General features: G+C 39.2%; 1 protein-coding gene across 3 annotated transcripts; it reads left to right on the plus strand.

Annotated features, from left to right (window-relative positions):
• Positions 1 to 655: 655 nt before the first annotated feature.
• On the plus strand, positions 656 to 26,700 carry mrtfab (myocardin related transcription factor Ab). 3 transcript variants are annotated; one of them, XM_060859255.1, is made up of 18 exons: positions 656 to 808; positions 4,471 to 4,670; positions 18,258 to 18,323; positions 20,022 to 20,077; positions 20,222 to 20,297; positions 20,564 to 20,710; positions 20,827 to 20,987; positions 21,163 to 21,279; positions 21,408 to 21,664; positions 21,773 to 21,941; positions 22,014 to 22,406; positions 22,612 to 23,274; positions 23,587 to 23,790; positions 23,877 to 23,993; positions 24,168 to 24,311; positions 24,449 to 24,535; positions 24,665 to 24,722; positions 25,289 to 26,700. In XM_060859255.1, exons 2-18 carry the CDS (start codon positions 4,547 to 4,549, stop codon positions 25,819 to 25,821), a joined length of 3,372 nt encoding a protein of 1,123 aa, XP_060715238.1. In that variant the 5' UTR covers positions 656 to 808; positions 4,471 to 4,546; the 3' UTR covers positions 25,822 to 26,700. The 3 variants fall into 3 exon arrangements, with proteins under 3 accessions (XP_060715238.1, XP_060715247.1, XP_060715256.1); XM_060859264.1 differs by lacking the exon at positions 24,449 to 24,535 and having other exon boundaries at positions 657 to 808; XM_060859273.1 differs by lacking the exons at positions 656 to 808; positions 4,471 to 4,670 and adding an exon at positions 5,617 to 5,885.
• The last annotated feature ends 129 nt before the right edge of the window (positions 26,701 to 26,829 follow it).

Here is a 26,829-nt window from a genome sequence, read left to right on the forward strand (position 1 = left end):
TGAATGTATTACCTTTAAAGCGTTTACAGTTCACTTCAAAATGTGAATGTGGTCTTTGTTCATATTTCACTTGTGTAAGTGCCTAAATAAAATAGTCATTTAATCAAATATGATGGAATTTTCACAAATTTCACAACATGAACATTTTGAGTCTTATGGAAGCTATAAAATAGTGAATATCATCTAAGTGATGGATCAGTGGTGCACTGGGTAATGGTGCTGCCTCAGTGCATGTGTGTGTGTGTGTGTGTGTGTGTGTGTGTGTGTGTGCGCGCGCGCGCGCGCGCGCGCTCATGTTGTTATTAAAGTACCAGTAGATGGCGCATAAGGAGAAGATACAAAGAACTGGGCGAGTCTACAAAACAAAACAATTGTAAGAAATGATGTAGTAGCTCATATAGTGTTTACGGTTAGTTTCAGTATTGTATATAAATAAATAATCATCACACATCACACATATTTGTTATGTACATATGTTGATATATGTTGGTACTGTCGCTACTACAACTTATTTTTCACCCCAAATCAGAAATCTAGATGAGTACAAACATATCCAAATGAATATCTAAGATTGTCATAAAGAGTTAGGTTAAAAATTATGAATTTATAATGTTTAAAATGCAAAATACATTTGACGTAATTTCCAACTGACTCGAATGTGGTCACCCGGAAGTAGTGGGTGTACACACTGCGGAGGCGCTTTAGTCAGGTCAGCGTAGCTTCATGCTAACCGTGGCGGCACAGGTTCGGGAATAAATGAAGCGTTTCAAAATCCTACTATTATCTTCATTTAGATCCTCGCAACCAGGTAAGTTGTTTAGAAATCCCCTGCAAAGTTCCCAGGCGTTACTGTGAACTTTAGGAGGAAGTGTGAGGCCAGTTGTGTAATAAGTAGTTAGCATTAAGCTAGTCGGCTGTGACTGAAGTAGTGCTGCAGTGTTTGTGTCGTGAATCTCATGTCGCTTAACTCCAACATAACTCTAGTCTAGTGTTACAATAAACAGCTATCATGTTGACAGTCTGTTCTTATATGTCATTTTTCCCTTGTGAGTGTAAATTTGGTCTGCATTGTAGATGAGATGTTTGTATTCAGCTCATTAACACATCCTGCCATGTAACTGTGATGTTACTGAGCTTCAGTGTAAAGGAATGTTCTTGTTTACCTGGCACACATTTTCATATCCATGCTGATATCTGATAGTGATACATCAGAGATTGTGTTGTTGTATGTTAGTACAGGACACACCTACTTAGTCAACACATGCTTTTGAGCTCCAGCTTTTTTTTTTTTTTTTGCCTGCTGTCTGGTTAGAAAGGTACATGAGAGAAATAATAAGTAGTATGTCAGCTACTGCAAAGGAAAAAAAAGCTCTGCAGTAAAATTCGACTGCTGACACCAAATGGCAGCTCAGATTATATGATGAACAACAGATTACGTGATCAGATTTGACCGAATTCTGTCTTTTATTGAGTGCTTTACAGAGCCAGCTTTTCCCTTGTCCACGTTCGGTGTCAGCCAGGAGATGGTTCGAGTAACATTATACTTTGTTCACCGTGTGGTTCACTTATGATAGTCATCGATATGTTTATTACATTACTATATGTATTGTGCTGTGTGTTTGCAGTAGACAGGATGGATTTTGGAGCCACGTTTTCATATTCTGCATATTAAGATTAATGGATACCAGATTACACTTCATGTATATGGATGCCAGATTACTTATTGAACCTGACCATTTAAAGGTAATATTTTATCCTGGATGGTAATTTTATAAAGTTGGTAGACCTATCACAAAGATGTACAAATTAATTACTTTACGAATAACACTAATAACAGACTTGGATACTAGTTTCACAACTTCAAATTTGACAGGTTAATCTGGTTCCATATGTGCTCTCAGGGAAAGAAAAGAGACATATTTAGTTTCAGCAGCCTGCTAGAGGGAAGCATTTGTTCCAGGCATCATGGTTAGAGGTGATCTTTTCAGACAGGTGTCGACTTGCACAGTGAAGAATGTGTTCTTCCCCTTTACATTGTAATAGAAATTTATTCTACATGTCTGAACACTGCCATCACTTCCACAAGAGGCTCATGCATCTTCCAGAAAGTGCAACGGTGCAGCACCTCGAATAGGCTTTAATAGAGATTTGTAATGATGCAGTTATGTATCTTCTCTGATACATGAGAAACAAAGAGACCTCTCTGTAGGCGAATGCGTTATAATGATGTTCGCAGAAATGTGTTAACACAACAAGGTACTAAACAGATATATATTAGCTGACCCGAATGAATATACACTGTATGTGTGTGTGCTCATGTTATTGCCTATTGCTATTGTCTCTATTTGCTTGTTGTGTATTAAAGCAGATTTATATTGCTCAGTTGCACAAACAAGTCATACTGAATGCAGATGTCATAGCAAAACTCATGATGAGTGCAATCAGTTATCAGTATGTCGACTAGATCATGAAGAGCATCCGAGAAGTCAATATGATCTGATTTATATAGGCTTGATTATTTATTTAGTTAGTTATTTATTTATTTTTAAAGGCAGATTCTTCATTTGGGTCAGCTATTTTTCCATCAGTGGTTTACTTCACAGAAACATCACTCTGTATGGCTTATATTTGGAAGCAGAACAAGGAAAGTGTGTTTTCTTCTTTAAAGTGGGTCAAGAATTGATACATAGCACAACCTTTGATAACACACATCAAATATTCTCAATATACAATCGTCAGTATGCAAGGTTCTGTTTTTCATGCGAAGGCTTTTGTATGTGTTATATCCTCCTCCTTCTTCTTCCTCTTCTTCTTCTTCTTATTATTATTATTAGTGTTTTAACAGATGAGAATAAGCTAGCACGTACAGGGTTGTAACATTCTATGTTGACGTTGACCTTTACAGAGACGCTTAGAGTATTAAGGTGTTTCCAGATTCACTGTTTTTATTTCTGTTCTTAAACTCCTTGGGTTGATGTATTTTTAAATGGTCAACATGTTCTTGAAGCCACATTCTGACTTTCAGATTTAATACAGATAATTTGGAAAGTAGTACAGGCAAATTAGCAAGAGAAGAATAGTCCAGAGACATTCTTTTAAAGATAAGTGTTTTTGTCTATTGCGGGAATGTTGCTTTTCCTGTGGAACACTGTGTTTTTATTCGAGGCATCTGCCTGCAGGTCTAGTTAACATGTTTGCATTCCATTATATGATGTTAAGGATATGTGTGTAACTGAAAGCCTGAGGAAAGAGCTAATATATGACACACTTATATCTGCTTATACACACACACACTAATGTATGATTTGGAGTTCTACATTTGCTACATTACATTTTTTTTCCCATCACATAAAGATCTCGGTAGTTGCCAATGCTAGAATGTAAATGCTGTTAATTAGTCAATAAATATTTCTAGTGTGCACTATATTGATTGTGGACATTGTAAGTACAACTTGAGAGAATAAATAAAGCTCACAACATGTCTGTGAAAGTTCTTATCAAGTTGCTGGTTTACCACTTGAAGTGACACATAGGTGGTTTTCACACTGAGCATGTTGGCTGTGGAACAATGCTGAATGTGTTCCAGCGCAACCGAACTCAGACTGCCTTCTACAGGTTTGGTACCGTGGTGTCCTTCCCGACAAATTTTCATGCAAGCTGTGTTCTGTTTTGGGCTAAACTTCCTCTGTCAATTTTTTTCTGTTATTGTTATATACACTAATTGTTTTTACATACACTAGCTATTTTTGTTCTTCCTAAACCTCCTTTTCAGCAGATAGGTTCTGATAACTGCTGTAATTGCTCATGACCAACATATCTGGTTTATTTGTGGTTTAACACTGAAAAATATACTCTTCAGGGTAATTAGTCAAACCGAATTTCAAGAGATCGGACATGTTTTCAGATGTAGAGGTCATGGATAAACAAGACAGGATTTTTCTTACTCTTTCTTACAAACTGCTGGAGGACTCAAGTTTTATAGCTGATGTTATTTGGGGAGTGTGAGTTGTTATTGCACAACTGGGGCTGCACAGAATGGGACATGCCTGAGCCCGCCATATGGCTCCCTATTTCACAGTTCCTTTCTGCAGGTACTTTTACATTTTACAATTTAATAGAGCATCTAGAGTAGTATGTGATTCATTTAAGTGCAATGGTTTGCTAGTGGTAATGGATCTGGGAGCACCAGCAATATAATCAAAAGCAATCCAGGACTCAGCCATGCTACATCTATCATATTTATTGTTCATATTAATCCTTTTATATCATCACATCTTTAGTGATGCAGATACTTTTCCCCCTCGTCCAAATGTAAAAACATATTTGCAGCATTCAGGTGTGGTTTGGCCTTTATTCTGAAATTCTGGTATTTGCATTTAAGTTTCCCTCAGTACCATTTAAAAAAATGTTCTTAAAAACAGATTAATTGAATCCCCACTCATGATATTCTCTGTTTGCATTTTTTTGAAGGTGTGTTTATCGTCCCTCACCCATCACGCTGGCAGCGCAGGAGGTCAGGGCTGGGACGGAGCTGAGTGCCAGCAGGATGGTGTCTGCCTCAGCCACAGGCACTGCTCCTAGCCCTCAGAGCGAGGCCATGACCAGCGAGCTGCAGGAGCTTTCGCTTCGGTCCGGCCCCACTCTACTGCCCCTGAGCGAGAGGAAAAACGGTGAGTCGATAGCACACAGCTAATGCTGTCCGTAAGTTTAGCTCTCTCTCTCTATTCTCATTTTTCCTGTCATGTCAGATTGAAAACTGTTATAATTATTTTGTCCTTTTAATATATTGTTATAGTTGTAGATTACCATGATATACCTGATAGATATATCTCTGGAGAAATGCATGTACTGATGTACTTCTTTGTTAGGACCTTCTTCTGCAGCAATGTGGAAGCTGCAACTCTGCTGAGAATGAATTATAGCGACAGGGTTTTGCTTTCCTGTTTGGGGCATGTCCAATCTCACAGCTCCTGGCCTTTAGCCACCACTCCTTTTTCTTTCACACTTTTACCCTGGAGCTGTACTAAGACTGTCTCATAGTTGAAGACAAGTTATAGCAGGGCCCCTTTCATGTCTCTCACCCCAGAGACTCTCTGGTATTAGACTTGCTAACTGGGGCTTTTGTCCTTTATCATTTAAATGCCTTATCCGAGTAATTGCAACCCCTAGCTTTCTCATGCAATTCCTTGCACTGCTGCTGAATAAAGCAAAAACATGTTTTGCAGGTACTGTGTCTGAAAGATGCTCATGCATTAATGTATTAGCATACCATCAAACTTAATGCAAAGTAGGAGCTCCAGGAAGTGTTGAAAGTGTGGGGGAGGGGTGCATGAGAGGACCAAAACACAATATTTTTCCTTTGAACAGAATTGCATAACTGAGCAAATTCCCAAGTAATAAGTGAGAACATAGGAGAAAACACTCCATGGGTCAGAGGTGATCTGGAATGTATTTGAGTATCAACGTTTTTCTTGTTGTTTGAGTATTAGCTATGTTGTTGTTGTTTTTTTTAAAGTCTAACACAAGGCAGAGGGTTCATGTCAACTTTCTATGAGTTGTAGAGTTGTAGGTTAAAAGAGAATCAGAAGGAAGACGCTAGCTAGAAATCTTGCACTGACACACACCCACTTGAGCTAGGGCGTGCACACACATGCCAACTCAGGAGAGACTGGATGTATTCAAAGGGAAGGTGAGATGTATATAGAAGAGTTCTACAGGTCTTTCTGTAGCCACCGGATTTTTTTTTCTCACAGTACCAAGTGTTTTGCTTCATCCATTCTATGTTTCATTCTTAATTCGTTTCATTGATTGTCCTACTTTATTCTACTGAGCTATCTACAAATGGATTGTTGAACTTGGCAAGTGAAATCATTTTATACTTTCAGGTAAGGTAGGAAATTGCCTTAGATACAGGTACAGTTCTTATTCATGCTCTGGTTGACTTAACAGGAGGAGGCTGGTTACAGGTGTGGTGGCTGTGGCTGACAGTTAACCTGTTCCTCTTTAAACCTGTTGTTGTCCAGGCATTGATTTGATTGTTTTTTTTTTTTGTTTGTTTGTTTTTTGTTTTTTTGTTTTTTTTTTATCTACCCGTTTGTGTTGAGGTTTTCCAAGACTGTTCTGATTAGAAGAAGGCATTGAAAGCATTTTGTACAGAATGACAAAATCAGAATACATGAAAAAACATGTTAAACTATTAAAAAGGAGTGTGGTGCCTATTTGTAGCTCACTCCAGTCTATATGCATTCACCAAGTGATCATTTACACATAAATAGAGCACATGCATACTTGAATTTTTAATCTGCTAGTTTTTGATGCACTGTGCGTCCTCTACATAAAACTGTATGATGCTGTACCCAAAGTCGTTCCAGCTGGAAGGGGCGGAGTGTGGAACGGGTTACTCTTGAAACCAGCTGTCTGCTCTTGGGGGATTGGGAGTGGGGCTCAAAGCAGAGAGAAAGAAAATTAGTGCACACACCAGTTATTAGAATAAGACTGGCCTGGAAAAAAGCTGAAACACGCAGGGAGTTTTAAGCCTGACATGTGAAATCAGCAGATGCTGGGGCTAAGCTTACATCAGGACTGTTTTGATAATAGTGTTACTTTTGAGGATCTTCCTACTGCATTTAACTGAGGTTTAAAAACTGCTTGTGTTTGCAGATTTCTGAGGACAACACAGTTTGTCGTACAGGATCTCATGGCCTAGTGTCAAACGGTTCATGGGAAGGAGCTTTTTCTATTTTATATTTATCCAGAATGCTCTTAAGCGCTTTACTTATAATATCAGTGCCAGTAACTCGCGCCCGTAACTGTCAGTTATTATAGTGCCCACGTATTGATTTACAAATACATTATAACAGAGATCAGACATTTAAAGTATTATGTCTCCATCTAATATTTAAGCCAGCTTTGTGGCTGGTACAGCAGATAGTGTTCCTTGTACATGACAGCTGCTATCACATCCTCACATAGACAGGACTCGGCTTGTAACGTCTAATAACTAGGACAGGATCCATCTTTTATGTGCAGTGTTTATTATAGTTCACCTTTTTTTATTCAAAATTCAGTTTAGCTTCAGTTAAGGGGTGTTATTAATGTTTTTTGTTTTTTTTTAATATTTATTTTTGTTTTTATTTAGATTTGTGATGAATAAGTACACAGTAGTGGGGGCACGGTGGCTTAGTGGTTAGCACGTTTGCCTCACACCTCCAGGGTCAGGGTTCGATTCCCACCCCCACCTTGTGTGTGTGGAGTTTGCATGTTCTCCCCGTGCCTTGGGGGTTTCCTCCGGGTACTCCGGTTTCCTCCCCCGGTCCAAAGACATGCATGGTAGGTTGATTGGCAGATTGTCCCTAGTGTGTGATTGCGTGAGTGAGTGTGTGTGTGCCCTGTGATTGGTTGGCACTCCGTCCAGGGTGTATCCTGCCTTGATGCCCAATGACGCCTAAGATAGGCACAGGCTCCCCGTGACCCGAGGTAGTTCGGATAAGCGGTAGAAGAATGAATGAAGGAAGTACACAGTATGTGCACATGTTGACTTGTTTGGACTTGTTTGTGTGTCCTTACTGCCAGTAATCTGTAACATTTATTCTTGTAGTTCTCCCAAATCTAAACCTTTTGTTGAAGGTTGCTGATAGCTTCTGGAAATCTGTAACCTAGACAGCATGTCTGTGATTATGAAGAAAAAAGGAACACATCCTCTTGATAGCTATGTGCATTTGACCTTAACTCTTATAGTATGGCTATGGTTATTTTTATTAGGTGAAATGTAGAGGAGCCCAGGCTTAAAGTTGCTGTGAACAGTGTTTGTGGAGGAATTCACGAGGAGCCTCTCAGACATTACTGTGCAGTTAGTTGACCCCGACCCGACACCTCCTACCCCAAAGGAGTCTATAGCAATATATTTAAATCCTTTCTGTGTTTGTCACTTCGTACATACACACTGCTGGCCACTGTTTCCCTTAATGTACACCTGAAGTCACCCATAAATGCAGCCGAAGTTCACTTCTGGTGAACCGTTTATTTATTTTTTAGTTCCCTCACAAAGTATGTGTGACATGAAACATTACCATATAATGGCACTCAATTAGTGAAAGAGTTTATTTTGTGAGAATTCTGAATATTGAAAAAATTCAATATTCAAAAAAAAAATTGCAAAATTTATTCAGTTGTCATTTATTTACATTTTAATCTACTTATTTTTGTTTTTAATTGGTATTTCACAAAATATTATCAATATAGTTTTTGTATGTTTCACTTGTTTAATATATTGTAATGGACTAGTTGTGATATTTCTAACTACTTCTATATTATTTTGTTATTTTGGCTAGACTTTGAATGAAGTGAGTTGAGATTTAAATATAGATTCATACATGTTGTGCTCTGCTTATTTTAAAACAAATTAGGTTGAAATGTCACAGGCAGATTTCCAAGAATCTCAAATGACGTATATATTTCCAATAAATGTCACTTGTCTTAGCTGTAAACGTACAAATATTGGAGCAATTACAAGTCACGTGTCATCATTTTCCATTTGTCTCAGGAAAATGAAACATTATTGCGGCGTTCTGTAATAAACACAGAGAACGTTGAGTGTGTGTCGTTTTGCAAGAGGTTTGTTAGGAGATGGCAGCAGGAGATGGCAGCAGGCTGTCTGCTTTTTTCTGAGCTACTCTATGGTTTTCTGTGTTATGTAACTGTTCGTGAAGGACTACAGCTTTGGCACGCTTCTGCAGACTCAAAATGGTGTGGGATGGATGGAGTGGGAAGATGAGGGAGCAAAATGAAAGCGAGCAGACTTTTCTTATCTACACTGACAAGATGAGATGCATAACTGTGCATGAATGCAGTTCAGCCTCATCACACATGTCTCTCCAAAGTGACACTGATTGCAAAATAGCTGAATGTTTCTCTGACTTGCTTTGAGTTGCTTGATTTCTAATTTGGTTTGGTGAACTGAAGCCAGGGGAACAATCATAACCCTGAGCTACAGAAATTACTTTATCACCTTAATCTGACACATATTTCAGCAAGTGCAGAAACACAGTCTGTGAAGCTGAGAAACTTAACTATTAACTGTGGTGATGCAAACCACAACTCTAAATATACTGGACTAGAGTATTAGAGTAAGTTTTTTCTTTTTCCTAATGACTAAATCAACTTTGATATAATAAAACCAAGTGCATTCTGTATACTGTGCTTGAATCGACGTACTAAGAACAGCTGGTGGAGGATGGCTGTCATTTCAAAACCTGCTGCAGATACACTAAGCAAAAGTGTATAATAATGAACATTCCATCTTTTATTTAAAAAATTCAAGCTTCTTTATCATGTCTATTACACTTTATTATGAACATATTTTAGTGGTAGCTATTGAGTCTTCATTGGCGTTGACTTACCTCATTATTAAATATGTCTCTCCTGAATCTGTTATTCCAATCTATATATATTTCATTTAAAACCTACTAAAAACTACACATGACTATTGTACAAGGATCCTAGGAACAGTTTATCAGTAGCAAACAATGAGAAGGACAATCTGTTAAAACGTCACCGTCTGCTTATTCCGCACCGATAGAGAACCTTGTGTTGCTGTTCTTGTACGCAAGTGCACAGCACTAATTTCTAACTATAAGCAAGCAGGTTTCTAAGAAAAGATTTGATCACTAAATTGTCTCTGTGCTATTTTGGATTTACAGCATTATCTTGTTATTCATGCGCACTGCATTCAGATTACAAAACATTTTCTGCCTGTTATGAATAAAAGAGCCTAAATCTTAACTTTGTATGAAAACGTAATTTTCTGAATGCGCCCTGCTCTTTACAGTGCCTCAGATTACCTCATGTAGGAAAGCAGAACATATTTCATTATCCTTCTTTTCTTTGTCCCTTCCTTCCTTTACTTCATTTCATTCAAGTTAGTGAACAACGTTTTCAATCCGCACCACGTTTGCCATCCCTATTCTCTTGTGTTCTAAAGTGATCTTTTATGTAAATTGTGATATTTGTAATATGTATTAGTGTATTAATGCTCTGAAGTGTGAAACTAGAAACCTGAACTCCATGTAAAGGTGGCGAGAATGATAAAGCGAATGTCCTGAATGTCTTCTAGTTTGTTATATTGTGGAAAGCAAATTGTTTCTGCTTTTCTGTTTCTGTTCATGGAATCAATCTGCACAGACAGCACATTTTTATGTCTTATGGTTGTTATGGCATTACATTTATAAAATCTTGGGCTAAATCTTGGGCTGTTCCTGGCTATCAGGATGGCAAATGTATTTTTATTTTTTATTTATTGCCAGATACTCCATCAGAAGTTAGTGGGTGAAGTTGATTGTGCGCTTGTGTGTTTGCTTATTTTAGTGTCCAACTTTGATATTTCACTAGGCCAGGGGTCGGCAACCTTAAACACTCAAAGACCCATTTGGACCCGTTTCCCACAGAAAAAACCACAGGGAGCCACAAAACCCTTTTGACATCTAAAATGATGATAACACTGCATATATCGTTTTTTTACCTTTATGGAAAGTGTAGAAAAAACTGTAGTGTGTTGCATTTATGAAATCATTGAACTGCTACAGAAGTAAATGAGATTTTATTTCTGCAAGCAAACAAAAATATTTTGAACAGTTTGAACTAACCTTGGGGCACGGTGGCTTAGTGGTTAGCACGTTCTCCCCGTGCCTCGGGGTTTCCTCCGGGTACTCCGGTTTCCTCCCCCGGTCCAAAGACATGCATGGTAGGTTGATTGGCATCTCTGGAAAATTGTCCCTAGTGTGTGATTGCGTGAGTGAATGAGAGTGTGTGTGTGTGTGTGTGTGTGTGTGTGTGTGTGTGCCCTGCGATGGGTTGGCACTCCGTCCAGGGTGTATCCTGCCTTGATGCCCAATGACGCCTGAGATAGGCACAGGCTCCCTGTGACCCGAGGTAGTTCGGATAAGCGGTAGAAGATGAATGAATGAATGAATGAACTAACCTTAACAAAAAAAAAATTCTGGGTTGAAAGTTACTTTCAAATAAAATGTTCAATGTATAATTGAGTCCTCTTCTTATTCATGACATCAAAATTTTAACTTGCCGGCAGTGTGTCAGATTCTGCTTCTGTGTGTCGGATTTCGCAAGTCAGCAGTTATGACGCATATTTTGAGCGACAAAAAAATTAAACACGGTTTATTTTAATGTTACAAGAGCATCATAATCTTAGAATTTAGAATTACATTTTTTTAAAAACTAACTAAATAAAATAAAATCAATTTAAATTAAATATTTATTTTCCAAATCTACAGGGAGCCTCAGCAGAGGGACGAAAGAGCCACTTGCGGCTCCGGAGCCACGGCTTGCCACCCCATGCACTAGGCCTAGTTTCTGAAAAATACATGACACAATGTAGGTTTTACCAAAATGTGTCACCTGTAAGTGATCCATTCACTTAACTGTTATAAATATACTTACTTCAGGCTTTGTATCATTTCAGGGTGTCTGTAAGTACAGAATGATGCCTGTAATATGTCATTTATATTCAGCCTCCACCTTCTGTCTATAAAACAGCCTGCTGCACTCTCCAGTTGCTCCACTCATTATCTTTTCAGACAATTTTTGGATCATATTGTGGCCAAAATATTGAGTTGAAGATTCAATTGTTTCATCTTCTAGAGTTTTTTTTTTTTTTTTCACTGTAGAAATGTTGGAGTAGAGGTTATTACATTTCACATGTGGTCAGCCAATCAGCACAGAGGCCAATTATCCATTTGTCTGAAATGCACAGGAAGAATAATTATGCCTTTAAATTTTAATGGATAAACAGTTTAAAAATGGTCAATAAAGATGAATAACTCCATTCAATATGTAAAGAAACAAAAAACTTTTATTAGTGGTTTTTTGGACAAAGAATGTAAATGAGCTTGAAATGTACATGAACAATAGAGGCTATTTATCAATAATAGGGAAATGACAATGCACACACCTCCAGCAGGAGTCATGGAATAACTAGGCCCTGTACCTGGTGAAGACTTGAGGAAATTGTGTATTTTTAACATGATTGCAGGTTAAAAAGCACTGTGTGTTCTAGGGAATGATGAACTCCCTTTCCTTCCTCAGTGCAGGACAGCATGGTCAGGAAAACAGGGCACGAATGTGCAGGAAAACAGGGAGGAATGTTTAGAGGAATGTACAATGTAGAGTGAAATTTAGTCATTTATGTGATCCGAGATTCACTTAAAAACCCAATAAAGACAGAACACTGTTTAAATTCTGTCACAGGTCTCAAAGCAAGGTTTGTGATTACTAACACTTATTCAGCAGCATTTCAGTATTTGTAGTCTAGTGGCTGTTAATGCTGTTTCTGGTTAGGCTTTAAATACAAATTTGGCCAATGTTTCTACGTCGGATTGGTGCCTGGTTTTGTGGTGCACCAGTTATTGTTGCCAGTGACCGTTATGTATATTTTTTGTTCACTTATGCTCTGTTGCATATTAAACTTTGGGCATTATAAAAGAATAAATTAGTCATGACTCTTGCAGGCCTAATGCTGCATTAGTCATAATAAAGATTATGGTGGTTTTTTTTTTTTTTTTTTTTACTGTCTTGCTTTTCATTGTTCTTTGTGTAGCTGTGAACCTGTGGCACTAGTGGACTTTGTTTCTTGCTTATTGCTGTGTTTGGTCAAGGTGGTATGTCAGTGCTTGCTAACAGCTGTGGGCTGCTGTGATCTCATTATCAACACTTATCAAGAATAGCCAGCATTTGATTAGAACAATATAATATTACTGTAGCTTTATGTTGGTACAAACTGCAAACATATGAGCACACAGCTCAGTAATACTAAATACTACATACTAATACTAATACTAATACTAAATACTTAATACTACAGCTCAACCTACTAAAAGTGAAAATGTAATTAGTATTTAGCACGATTGCATGGCAATTGCACAGACTTTAATCTTAATAACAGATGTTCACTATAAAGCTGGTCTTCAGTCAGGGCTGGTATGTAAGCTGCACAGTGTAAAAAAAGTGATTTAAATGCAATAATGTTAGCTAGCAGTTTGTTTGCTTCTGTACTTTGGAGTATATTCAGGCATTTTTAACCCTTGAACAATCAATTTGGAACGTATTTTTGGGTGCTTTAAAGGAGGCAAAGAGCAAAACGTGTCGGCACAATAACAGACATGACACGTGCTTACAGACTTCTGTGCTTGATTATGCAACTGCACTATGTTGAATCATATTAGGTCATTCTCATTATTTTTAAACATGTTGAAGCCAACATTTTCAGATACACATCTTGTTGCTGTCAGACTTGTCTGTTTATTTGGTCTCGTCTGTATACTGTGTGATGCAGTTTGAGGTGCTTACGTTTTTTGCATGAGATCTGTTAGCTTTATCTTTATCATTTAGGTGCTATTCAGCTGCAGAGAGATGCTAAACAGTTGCGGTAGAATCGCTTATGTACATTTCCTATTTGGTTGTCTCTGTCTACCTAACAGAGAGTGTGTCGCTATTATCACTGCTAAAATAGACCCAGATACATTAATCATAAATTTAACTAAGGTTTAAATGACAAATTTGTTCAGGTTTGTTCAGGTTCACGTCAATAGAAAAACAATGTCCTCTGCATACCTCTGTTATCCAGTTAGTGTTTATGAAATTGTCACTTCTTTAAAAATTTTATAGGGATGTGGTAGCCTAGTGGTTAAGGTGCTGAACTACCAATCGGACCACCAGGCTGCCACTGTTGGGACCCTGAGCAAGGCCTTTAACTCTAAATGCTGGAAATGTAAATGGATGCAACTGATGACTGCACTAATGGCTGCTTTTCATGACATAACCCCCTATCTTAATTTCAGTTCATCTTGACCTGGAAAGCCCCACAGTATATTGGAACTTGTCTTCACGGTATAAAGAAGTGCTACTGTATGATGATGAGAAATGAGTATGTACACTTTTACATACACCTGACCAGTCTGTCAGCTTTGTCTTTTTTGTGCAGTTTTTTTTTTTAATTCTCCATATGTTGCAAATGCAAATACATGTCAGTCTAATTGTGAGTGTCTTAGTGTAGTAATATATGTTAGTAATTCTATCCAGTGGTTGCACAGGTGATACTAAGCTGAATTTAGAGTGTTTTGGCCAGCTGGCCATACTATTTAAAACTGGGAGAGGACCCAAGGGGTGGGGTGGTGGGGTGAAATTTGCAGGAGCTACAGAGAGGATCGCGAACACACACGGATGCTTGTCAAGATCTGGAAATGCTCGCTGAGACTCCTGCACCTTGTCCTATGGCAGGAGTACAAAGGTCATAGGAGATCCTCATTCTCTCACTGACCTTTTTTCTGTCATTCGATATCAAGTTGTAATTCAACAAAGAGCTGCTGTCACTGTACAGTGCAACATAATGAGAAAACCATGATCTCAGTCTTGAAATATGAACTATGAACAGCCCATATAATATCCAGTGATCCAGTGTAAAGGGCTGCCTGATCTTTTTTTAACCGCTTTTATAGGTCAGTTGAGTTTTTATATTGAATATAATATGTAGGTTATGACTTCATCAAGGTCATTAATAGGTTTGTTAGAAGTCCTTGTTTTTAGTGTGTCTAATATGTGAGTGGTTGGTTTAGTTTGGGTTGGTGTAATTTGATATCAGCAAGAGACTGCAGGTTGTAATGAGTGAACGAATGGCAACAGCTGAGGAGGACAGTGCAGTCATTGCCCCTCAGTAATCTCTTCCTCTGACTGTCTGTGTGTGTGGGTGGAGAGCGAACGGTGTTCTGAGAGCCGGGTTTTCTTGCTGGTAGCATGTCCATGTCCTTTTGTTGCACCTCACTTGTTTGTTCTCTGGATGTAATTCATGTGTAAAGCCTCTGTGTTTGACCTGGAGAATTGTTATTTGCCCCTGCTACAAGAAAAGAGGAAAGACAGAGGAGAAGGAGAAGCAGAGGCGAGTGGTCATTTTGACTAGACAGAAGTGGAACTTGTGTGTTATTCATAGAGTGAACTTCTTAATCTTAATCTTGGAGTTTGAAAAAAAATTGCACTTATTTTGAACAAACATAATTATTAAGGAAAACTTTCCTTCTGTGAGCCGCTGCAAATGCGATTTTTCACACCTCAGGAAAGCATCTGTGATCCTGGTTTCTGATTCCTGCTTTCTTAGTCTCCATGCTAAATTGAGACCGTAGCAGGATCAGTATCATCAATGCTGGATTCAGTCATGCTGGACACCAACCATTGCTTCCACTTTGATAGAGCCTCTTTTGAGGATCAACTAAACAGAACTGATAAACAGCCATTGAGGCTGGATTACGACAGACATGCCTATCATAGCCTTAAAGAAGGTAGGCCCATTCTTTCACTTTTCATTTAAGTTTTAAATGTAGTATAATGAGACAGAGGTTATGTAATTTCTTTCTCCATTTTGACATTAAATGAATGTGAATTTTCTTTTGCAGTAAATGCCTATACATTAGTTTAGCATAGAAGGTCTAGTGTAAAATCTTAAAGTTGAGATAATTCCCCAGATATTCACACTTAGCGTGCAGCCAAGAGTGAGAGCTGGCATGACCTATACTGTATTTTGCCTGTTCAGGGTCTTTGAGGGCAAAAGCCTTGTTTAATTGAGCTCACCAACTGGCAGGTTTAGCAATTAACCCAGTTGGCTGCTGCTGGGTTGGGCTATTGGTTCTTTCTGTCTGTAGGCTCCTAAAGACCAGGTTGCCAGAGATTTTGAAGCAGGGTTCTGTCTGGTCACTGGTAACTCTGTTCTTGTCAATCCCCTCCTTTATTATGAAAAGAGAGAGGTGTTGTTATAAGGTGTCTGAATGATTAACAGTTTCAGTTTCCTGTCACAGTGAGGTATGGGGTGTATTTGAGGGTTGTTTTTATTTAGTGGTGCATTTGGGACAGAAATAGTGGTAGTAGGAGGGGTGGATTTTCAAAGGCTGCTGTTTGTGAAAATGTGAAGAATTTTAGATGACACGAAATAACAGTGGAACGAACAAAAGCATCCAGTTCACAAGTGAGAGTGGAAAAGTAAGCCCAAGGGCACAACTTGTATATTCATAAAAGTACATTTCACATTGCTGTGCACTGTTTAGTATGTTTTGGCCTTCAGCTGTTGTTTGGCACGTGTGTGTACAGTGCAGAGTGAATAATACTGTTGCTCAATAAAGCCTAGCACTAAACCCTATGATACAGTGTCTATGAAGGTCAGAACAGCTGATCATTAAACACAGCAACTGCATGACCATGATGATGTCATTGGATTATGACGACAGGTGTGTCTGGCCATATAATACACCAAGGATTTCAGCCTTCTCAGAAAATAATATATGTATTGGAGCAGCATTTCCAGTTCTTTTGTTTTTGCTACACACTAAAGACATTTGGGTTTGAGGAAAAAAAAAACAAGAAGAGATGATCCATAAGAATTTGATAAGTGATGAAAAATACTGGAACATTTACCTGACTGGTGTTTCCAGGTGCTCCTGTGTGCTCACTTAGATTAATTGTTTAACATTTATAAGCTTTCGATATCTTTTGTTGGTTTGAGCCCCATGTTTTGCCTGTAAAGACTGCATTTGTTGTTGAAAAGGATCAATCAAATTAAAGAACAATGATCTGTAAGAAAGTAAGAAAAACAAGTCACTTTAGGCCATTTTGAACAATCAGACATTGAACTAGTCAGCCAAGGGAAATATCACCATTTGATGATGGAAACATTTATGAGAGCTGTGAAGAAAACCCCCGAAACAGCGGTCAACTAACAGGACGAAGATATCACCGTTCACCATTTGAACAATCTCACAGACTTTGACTGTAGAATTTCCTTAATATGCAGAAAGACAGAACACAAAATGCACTGCTAACACAACAAAATGACTTTGGAAAAATGGAACAGAAGATTTCAGACTAAGCCACTTGAGCATATGTATTTCATCTCCTGAACAGGAGACTGAAGGGAAAAACCCCTCCCATAACGAACAAATGAAACAAGCTCCTGTATGTAAAGGCCTGGAAAACTATCACCAAGGAATGCAACGTGTCCTGATGTCAGTGAGTTGCTGACTTGTAGTTATTGCAAGAAAGGGATATGCAACCAGACATTAAAGGAAATAAACAAACATTAAATGTTATTTCCTTTAATTTAAGACTATCTGAATCTATTCTTTTGATCACCAACAAAATTAGTGTTCATCACCCATAGGTGCCATGTTTAAAGTTGTTTAACACATCTAGATGTTAATATCAGGAAATGAAGAGCTGAAGGTCTGCACCATCATATCATGTTCATCTTCTGATATCAAGCGTAAATGTCTTCAGTGTAGAGAAAAGAATTGGTCTTGCTGTTTAGAGTGGATTGTATACATTATGCCTGATTATGAATATTACTAAGGTATTATAACAGCATTTTATCTCAATCTGTAATATGCAGTCCTATAAAACACAAATTTTAAGCTACAACCATTGCATTATAGATATGTAGAGGTCAGCACAGGATAATGTGGGTCAGGATAAACACTGGAACAATGCTGTAAAAAAGTTTTTTGTTTTTTGTTTTTTGTTTGTTTTTGTTTTGTTCTTTCTGAAAGGTTTGTGGTATCCATGCACAATCTGCTCTAACTAAAAAGAATTCATGGTTGGAGCACATAACCACAAATTTCCTCCCATTTGACAATTTATACATGTTTAAAGCATGAAATGTGGAGAAGGGGCAGGGCTTCCAGTCAGAATCAATAGTTCAATATGCTTTTTTTGAGTGAAAATCTGCTAACACACATTATGTGTAAAGGTTGGCAAGTCTGATTCTTATATGTTTGAAGTATATTGGATATATTGTCACTGTAATATGTAAAAAAAAATAATAAAAGATTACCGTTTCAAACAAGCAAAATTGTGTACAAAACAGATCGTGTCACAGGTCTCAATTCCTTCTCTTTCACTTTTGTTGAGCAATTTTGCTCTTACTTGTGCCAGTACTCCATATGTTCCTTTTTTTTACTCACCACTCCTCTCTTTGGCAGTATACTTTTTGAATCAAACAAAAGTTGAGTATGCAGAAACAGGAAGTATGTATGAGCAAACAGCCTACACTGTCACTATCCCTCCCCTCTGTGTGTTACTGAAGCCGAACAACGCATATTTCACACATGTGTATGGACAAATTTGAAGAAGCCACTGAGAGGCGAAGCATCATAACATGACCAATCTGATGTGATTAAGTGTATTTAAATCATTGCTCTTCTGTCCTCATGCAGTCCTCCAAATCAAACTACAGCAGAGGAGGACACGAGAGGAGCTCGTCAGCCAAGGAATCATGCCGCGTAAGTCATTTTCTTCAGCTCTCGGTCATTCAGCTGTACACTTAAATTATATTTGTGTATATTATATGAGTTGGATTCTGTTTGTTGTGCAAAAAAGTCCAGCCACACATCAGGGAGCCATATTATGGTCAATGTTAACATAAGTCATGTATAGTATTGAAGAATCCTTAAAAAAAAAGCATGCTAACAAGACTGTCCATACGTATTCATGTTTGCATGAGTGCAAGAGTACAAAATTATTGTTGGCTGTTTTGAAATACCTCAGTAAACCTATCATCCAAGGAACGGTTTTACAGTTGCTTCAGATAAAGTGTTTTGCAAGACTTGATCTCTGTAACTTCCATTGGTACTGCTTCGAACTGTAAAGCAATATCTAACATTTCAGCACAATTTCGCTGACTTTGCCATCATTTTGACAGGGTATAACATCCTGATCCTTCAATAACCAATTTAATAAATCTAAATTTAAAATATAAGGTGTACACTTCACACTTTGTTTTCATTACTGCCTGCCAGTCATTGTCAAGACCATTGTTTGGTTCTTATGACAGAGTTAGCAAATTGGTGTTTGTCTGTGTTTGTCTTTTGCCTGGCTTAATGTTTCTATGCTCAGTCATTGTGAAAAGGCCTGTGTGTGTTATCTGGTGGTCCTGCTTCCCCCTCGGTTTCCACTTCCGTATTCTGGGTTCTGCTCTTCAGACAACAGGAGGCACATTCTTCACACTGCTCTCTGTTCTGCCTATCAGTGTGAAGGAGGAAGTGCTGCTCAGCAAGTGCAACTAAACTCTGCTACAGTGAGAGCCAAAGATGGCTTCCATAACACGCAGGCCATAATGTAACCATGTAGTTAACAAGATTAAAGCTTCCTGCAGGTCCAATCTGCCATATAACCCACAATGTGTATTATGAATTCGAAAAGATGTCCCAGAATCCCAAACACTTGATCTGAAATTGACAGCCACATGCTGAAAAGTAATTAATGAAAGAGAAGACAGAGACAATCAACAGGTGTTTCAGATGTCATGCTATGTTCATGTATCCTCATACTTCATGTGCCAAATACAATACTTCATGTGTATCCTCATACTTCATGTGCCAAGACTTTTGCTTCACACGGGTTAATTATGAATATTACTTTTGGGGCACTGTCCAGCCCTCTCAGTTAGGAAATGTCATCAACTGTTACCCAATCGGTTCTGTTACACAACATGTAACTGCCCCACTGTCATTTCTCTTTGTTGTTGTTAGTATGTGAAATATTTAGAGTTACCGTGCTCTTGAAAAGTTGGGATTTTATTCTGCTGGACTTTTTTGGACACATTTTGTCTAATGCAAAAATTGACCATTGTCATTCTTCAATACATTTTGCTCTTTATATTTCTGATTTATTCACACACTAGTGTTATTACATTTCAGGCAAATTGAGTAAGATAATGAGAACACAAATGTCCTGGTACAGCTTTATGCACTGCAAGCTTTTGTGTTTCTCCTCTAAATCCAACAGCTTTTAGCTCCAGATATGAGTCAGATATAAGTCAGGAGTCATTTTTAAAATTTACCTTTGTCCCCTATTAAATGTTCCACTCTTGGTGTAAAACTGATCTGGTATTCTAAAAACAGACAATTCTACATTCAGTGGTGTTTTTCTCACTTATGACTGGTACAGAAAAGATTAAGCACACCTTTTTCTGCCTACAGCACTGAAGAGTCCTGCTGCCTTTCATGAACAGAGAAAAAGTCTTGAGAGGGCACGGGTAAGTATCTTCATAGACCCTTTGGTTTGACTACAAAATTAAGGTTTATTTTTTAATAAGGTTACTATTTTGAGGGCTTGTACATCACATACAACCAGGTGACATTTACCTGTCTGCATCTGGTCTCTTTCCTCTTTTGTCTAGACTGAGGACTATTTGAAGAGAAAGATCAGGAGTCGGCCAGAGAGGTCAGAGTTGGTGAGGATGCACATACTGGAGGGTAAGTTAGGTCTCTCTAACTGAGAAAGTCATATAACTGTGGGAGGATATGCTGTCAGCCTCCCCATTTCTCTTTGTCATAATGGACATTACTTGCTTTCTTTGCTTTCAGTGCTGCTACATTTGTGTATCAAAAATCAGATTAAATACAATGTACAGTAATCTATTAAATGAATTTCTGAGCTTCTGAATGGTGGTTGTTGTTGCTCTGCACAGGTTTTTTTTTTGCTTGCAATTTCTGTAAGTTTGCCTCTGCCCCATCCACAGAGACGTCAGTGGAGCCCTCTCTGCAGGCCAAACAACTGAAACTAAAGAGGGCTCGTCTAGCTGATGACCTCAATGACAAAATTTCTCACCGGCCCGGCCCTATTGAGCTCATACATAAGAACATCCTGCCTGTGCCTGCACTTTTAGGTCAGCATTACCCAACAGAGATCATAACAAAAGACTCACACATCACTCTCAACATCAGCCAGTTATAGTAGTATAATGTAATAACATTTAACTTCAACTTCTTATCATTCTCATAGGCACAGGATCTCCAAAGGGTGAGAGTTCTTCACTGGATGAGGACAGCAGTGATAGCCTTTCTCCTGAACAGCCAGGCAGTCAGGACTCTCCACTTGGCTCTGTCCCCCAGCACTCCCCCTCTGATATGCTTAATCTGAACAGAAACTCCTCACCCACACAGGTATGGGGGCAGGTTTTCAGGATTCCTTTACATATTGTTTATGATACTTCATAGAAGTAATCAGCAATATAGAAGACAATAAATGTTGCGTTTTGATACTGAAGTACAAGACCGGTCAGAACAGGAGAATAAGAATTTAGATAAGTAACTGAAACTATCAAATTCTATTTTCCAGTTCCTTACTCAGGCTGCGCCGTCTCTTCTTACTGCCCCTGAGGCTTCTTCCTCGCAAAACTTGACCAATGGAACTTCAATGGTTGCCTGCGCCCGACCTCCTACTGGAACTGTCAAAGTCAGTGACAGCTAGCACCAACACGTTCTTTTATAGATCAATCCTATATCAGTCGTTTGCTTAACTATCTCATACTATTTTCCCCTTTGTCACCATTGTCATTTTGTCTTCATGTATTATGACTGCAGCAGTTCCAGTCAAAGTCTAGTGCCGATCGTTCTGCTCAGCGGACTAAGAAGCCTAAAGAGAACAAACCTAAGGTGAAGAAGCTGAAATATCACCAGTACATTCCTCCTGATCAGAAGAATGACCGTGAGCCCCCTCCTCAACTGGATTCGTCTTATGCCAAGATCCTCCACCAACAGCAACTCTTTCTCCAACTCCAGATCATCAGCCAGCAGCAACAGCACTACAACTATCACACCATCCTACCTGCTCCACCGAAGTGAGTTCTTTAATTTAGGATATTTATGGGGTTTTATACTATTTAATGACAGTACAGATACTTTTCCACAGCAAGCAGGAATGTTGATGTTCTGTCTTTATTTTCCAGAGTTCCTTCTGAACAGCAGCAGCAAACAGCCAATTCTGGCCCCTCCCCATCTCGGACAGTTTCCTCATCTACCGCCACAGCCACTCAGAATGGGGCTAATCGTTTAAGCCAGCCAGTGACAGCCGGGCCGAAGCCAGGAGTATTGCCTACAAACTTGGATGAATTCAAAGTAAGTCGGCTTTCTAATGGGTCAGTTCCATAATGCATTATGAAGGTCATTATTAATGTACTTTTATGTCAGGTTGCAGAGCTTAAACAGGAGCTGAAGCTGAGAGGTTTGACTGTGTCTGGCACTAAGAACGACCTCATCGAGAGACTGAAGAACTACCAGGAACAAAACGGTGGTGCAGCATTAGCAGTGGTAGGGTCTGGATCTTTGAAAACGCTACAGGTTTCACCTCAGGAAGTGGCAGCTCAGTCCCCCACCTCCGTCCAATCTAAAGACACCATCGGGAAGGTGGCAGCCTATCCAGTGGCATTGAGCAGTGGCATCCAAGCTGCAACTCTGCCCCAAATCACACGCTTCAACAGTACAAGCTCATCCCCTCCAGTATCACCGACACCATCTGAACGCTCAGTGGCTGGAATGAGTGCTGATGAGGCCAGCTGTAATGGGGATGTGTTTGGAGAAATGGTTGGTTCTGTTTTTTACTCAGGAAGTTTCTTTACATTTGTTTCATAATGGTACTATTGTTCCATGCTGACCTTACATTTCACATCATAGATTTCAGTTCATGTTTTAATTTATTGTTAAACACTACTATATATGGTACTGACCCTTCTTAACAAGGTGTATTGTTATATTATATCATTATTTAACGCAAACCTCCTCTAAATAGGTTAGCTCACCTCTTACTCAGCTGAGCCTGCATCCATCCTCTGAGCATCCGTCCCCAGTTAAAGAGGAGCCTCTCGGGCGGTCAGCATGCTGTGTGTCCCACCCCACTGCTGCCCCTTCTTCAGCTACTCAGTCTCAGGAGCCTTCAATTGCAGCCCAACTGGCACCCTCAGCACCTCTGCTGGACAAAGACCAGATGCTGCAAGAGAAGGATAAGCAAATCGAGCAGCTGACCCGCATGCTAAGACAGAAACAACAGCTTGTGGAGACACTGCGGTCACAGCTTGAACAAGGCAAGCGTGGGTCAACCTTAGAGGAAATGGATATAGCGGTCAAGAATGAAGGAGTAGCACTGATCAACAGAGAGGGTGTAAAGGTAAAAGAGGAAGCAAAGGAGGACATGGAGACATCAGCAGAGCCACCAGCACAACCTCAGAAAAAGATGCAAACACAATGTTCTCAGCAGACACTGCTCAAACTGCAGCAGATCCACCGACTACAAGTGCAGCAGCAAATGCATTCAGAGCAGTCAAAACAGCAGCCACTGCAACAACAGAAGCTGCAGCAGCTCATTATACAGCAGAAGCAGCTACAGGGGAATCAAAAGAAGCAGCAGAGGCCACAAAAGCAGCAGCAGAAACAACAACCGTTACAGACACAACAGGTCAGTCAGGTTATATTGAGTAATTAACAGTTGGCACCGAATGTATTTAATAAATCAGTAAAGCACCCCAGCCTCACATGGCTTATTCATGTTTATTATACAATTATTTTGCGGTTAAATTTGTTACCACATTTAATAATTCCATTTTAAATAAAGCCTAGTACTTCCATAAACAAAAAGTGACATTTCTATGGATTTTTCAAGTCATGCTGGTCTGTGACAAGGAGACATCTCTCAACTGAACAATTCCCACTTTTTTGAAAAACAGTGAAATAAGCTCTGTAACTCCAGTTAATGTCTGTTTTGTTATAGGTCTCCCAGGTGTTTGTCAACCAACAAACAGGTACTCAAGTGACCACATCCTTCCCACTGGATCTTCTCAAAGCTCATCCAGCACCCACTCTTGTCACCGATGGCAATGGCAACCATTACCTCATTGCCCTAACCAATAACAGTGTGGATAACCGGAACAGTGAATCTCCACAAAGCAAAACCAATGGATGCATCACCCTACAGGTAACATGTATGAATGTATTAACGTATGGAAGTATAGTTTTTTATGCTATTAAATACATTTACTTATGCTGATTGATTTATTTCAGAGAATGCAGTCCACACCTGTTAAACTCCCCAGCCAATCAGATAACGAGGTTGCACATGCTGTGAACAAATCCCTACAGCCCCAACAAACTGCTTCTGTCAAACAGCCCATTTCAAAAGTATGTGAATATGCATTAAACAAAGAGAGTTGTTTTTAAACAAATAACTTTAACTTGTTAGAACTGGTCATTTGACTGAGCATGCAGACTGCTTTTAATCATCTAACAGATTTTCAGAAATACATTAAATCTAAACCTTTTGCAGTATATAATGAGGCTTAACTCTGTTTCCAGGTACAAAAGGCAGGACTGAACTTACAAACTCCTTTTGTTCAGGAGTCAAGTCAGTCAGTGTCAGCCCCACCAAATCTTCATCCTTTTTGCCTCAGTGAAGAACCCCACCCTCTCATCGAGCCTACCTCCCCTACTTCACTCAAGGTACAGTATTAACCAATCCAGCCAGCTTGCATTTCATTTGCTCATAACATCTTATAACACTTCCTGCTTCACATCTTATTTTCCCCTATTTGTATCTTTCGCATTTCCTTTTCCACTATGATCTCCCTCTCTTACAGGGAGAGGTGTGTCCAAGCTTTGACCGACACACTTTATTTACACCTCCATCTCCAAAACCGGAATTCCATAACCCCCATCATGTCAAAGTATGACTCTCTCTTTGCACTTTGTTCAGCTGCATCTGCTCTGTCTGCTCCATTGCTATGTTTTAATCTTTCTCTTTTCCTAATGGTGAAGCAGACCTATAGATTAAAATAATTTTCTTGCTCCCACAGGAGAATGGTTCCAACAATCATATAGACGATTTGTTTGACATCCTCATTAAGAGTGGAGGTAAGGGGGGAAAAAAGTAAAATATGTTGTGAGTATTGTTATAAGGTGCATTTCCACTGTAGGAACCTCTTCAGGAAACCAGAAATGTAAACCATGTTTTCTCTGGAGGAATCAGGCTCAGTGTTGGGTCCATGGCTCTAGTTTAATGAATCTTATAAGTTCCTCTTTTAGATTAGCCAATTTTCTGTGTACCAAGAACTTTTGATGTGAAGCTTGCCCTACTGAGTGCTGATTGTTAAAATCTAATCTCTTTTTACAGAAATGATGAAAAATATATTTATAATGTTAAATTGATATTCTGAATAAATATTTGGTCATGGTCTCTGAAGTGCAGAGACGATGCAACACAGGAACTCTTGTAGTTCTCTTATATGTAGTTCCATAATCCTTTAGTTCCTGAAAAGGTTCCAACTTCTCAGTGTAACCGTGCCTCAAGTTAATTCAAATTCAGATTTTGTCACATACACAGCTATGCAGTGTACAACATGTGAAACAAAAATACATAGATAATAATTTCATGCCTCTTATTATGTGCTGTTCTCTGCTTCTTCCTTCACCTAAACCAGAAATCTCAGAGGGATTCAAGGCCAATCCAGACCCTTCTCTCTCAGAGCTACACTCTGACCCACCCACTCCTCCATCCTCCCCACTTCGTCTCTCACCCCCCTCTCCTCCATGTGACCCCACTCCATCCCATCTGCCTCCTGATGCACAACAAAGGTCCTACTCAGGATGTGGCCGTCTGGAGGACTTCCTGGAGAGCACCACAGGGTCCCCACTGCTTGGCATGGAACCTGATGGTCCGCTGACACTGATTGACGACCTCCACAACCAAATGCTGAGCACTTCTAGTATTCTCGATCATCCCCATTCCCCAATGGACACTAGTGAGCTGAGCTTCTCCCCCAATCCCACCAGCCTGGACTTTGAAGACCCCGTGCTTGATGGCATGGACTGGCTGGACTTATCCATGGGAGGAGGGAATAGTGCAGGAGGGACAATCCTAGTTCCTCTGAGTTCTCACACACCTCCCAGTGTGTTCTCAGCAGACTTTTTGGACAGTTCAGATCTGCAGCTCCACTGGGACTCTTGTTTGTAGCTTTGGTCTTAATTGCTTAGCAGATACAATGCAACATAGCACCTTTGCTCATATACAGTGTACAGCCTTTGCACACGCACACACACTCCAAAATACATGCTGTTTCAAAAACCATTTAAACTGGTGTTTGATATTAAATCATTCACTTGTATAAGAAGTCTATTAAAGCACTGAGTATTACCCCTTATACCCTCAACCAAACATAAACATTGTACAATACACTGTGTTCATCTTTTCTCCAAAAGAGTAATGTATTAACTCTATCCCCCCCAAAAAACATTATATTTATGTCAAGTGTAGACACCTTCAATTAAAATGGTTGCACCAGCTGTTTGGGTGGCTATGTGATGAGGGTTTAAAGCTCAAACATCTGTTTGCTTATAGTCCTGAATAAATAGTGTTTGAATCCTGTTAGTATCTAAATGTCAGGATTTTCTGGAGTTAACCCAGAAAGACAGTGTTTATCTATGCGGGTTACTTCCCTCATGCCATATCGCTGTCACTCCACCATAATTTCCCTGCTGGCACTGAGAGACATGGGCACATGATGATGGGAAGAAGGAATAAGCAGAGAGATATTCTTCACCTCCTTTATAAGACTGGCTTTGGAATAACTTACCAAATGCCAGTGCTTTCAACTTTGCACTTATGCTGACTCAACCAGTGTTCTGGTCTAAGGAAACCTCCAACCCCCAAAAACTTTGCTGGGAACTGGGTTTGGTGATGTTCACCTTACTCTATGCATTGCTGTAATTGAGGTACATGTTTTAGACTCAAGCCTTTGTCTTTCATAACTGATCTACTGGACATCAGATTTGGGATTCAGAGTTCAGAATATTTTTTTTTTAAAAAGAAAAAAAAATAAAAGATGAAAATTAATCTTGGTTTTGAATTACTTGTGTGAATTACTTTGCATTCTATCTCAAATATTTTTATTAAATGTTAGTGTATTCATTCTTATACATTACCTGATCTGTCCAGCAGAGGGATTCTACTCAAATGAGTAGA

This window comes from Tachysurus vachellii, chromosome 2 (assembly GCF_030014155.1).
Source record: "Tachysurus vachellii isolate PV-2020 chromosome 2, HZAU_Pvac_v1, whole genome shotgun sequence".
NCBI classification, from domain to species: domain Eukaryota; kingdom Metazoa; phylum Chordata; class Actinopteri; order Siluriformes; family Bagridae; genus Tachysurus; species Tachysurus vachellii.

What these genes read in the sequence shown, in the direction of transcription:
- mrtfab (XM_060859255.1), top strand. Translation starts at nt 4,547, where the DNA reads ATGGTGTCTGCCTCAGCCACAGGCACTGCTCCTAGCCCTCAGAGCGAG. An exon ending in CAAACTTGGATGAATTCAAA is followed by an intron (nt 21,942 to 22,013) that starts GTAAGTCGGCTT and finishes CTTTTATGTCAG; the next exon opens with GTTGCAGAGCTTAAACAGGA. An exon ending in GGGATGTGTTTGGAGAAATG is followed by an intron (nt 22,407 to 22,611) that starts GTTGGTTCTGTT and finishes TCCTCTAAATAG; the next exon opens with GTTAGCTCACCTCTTACTCA.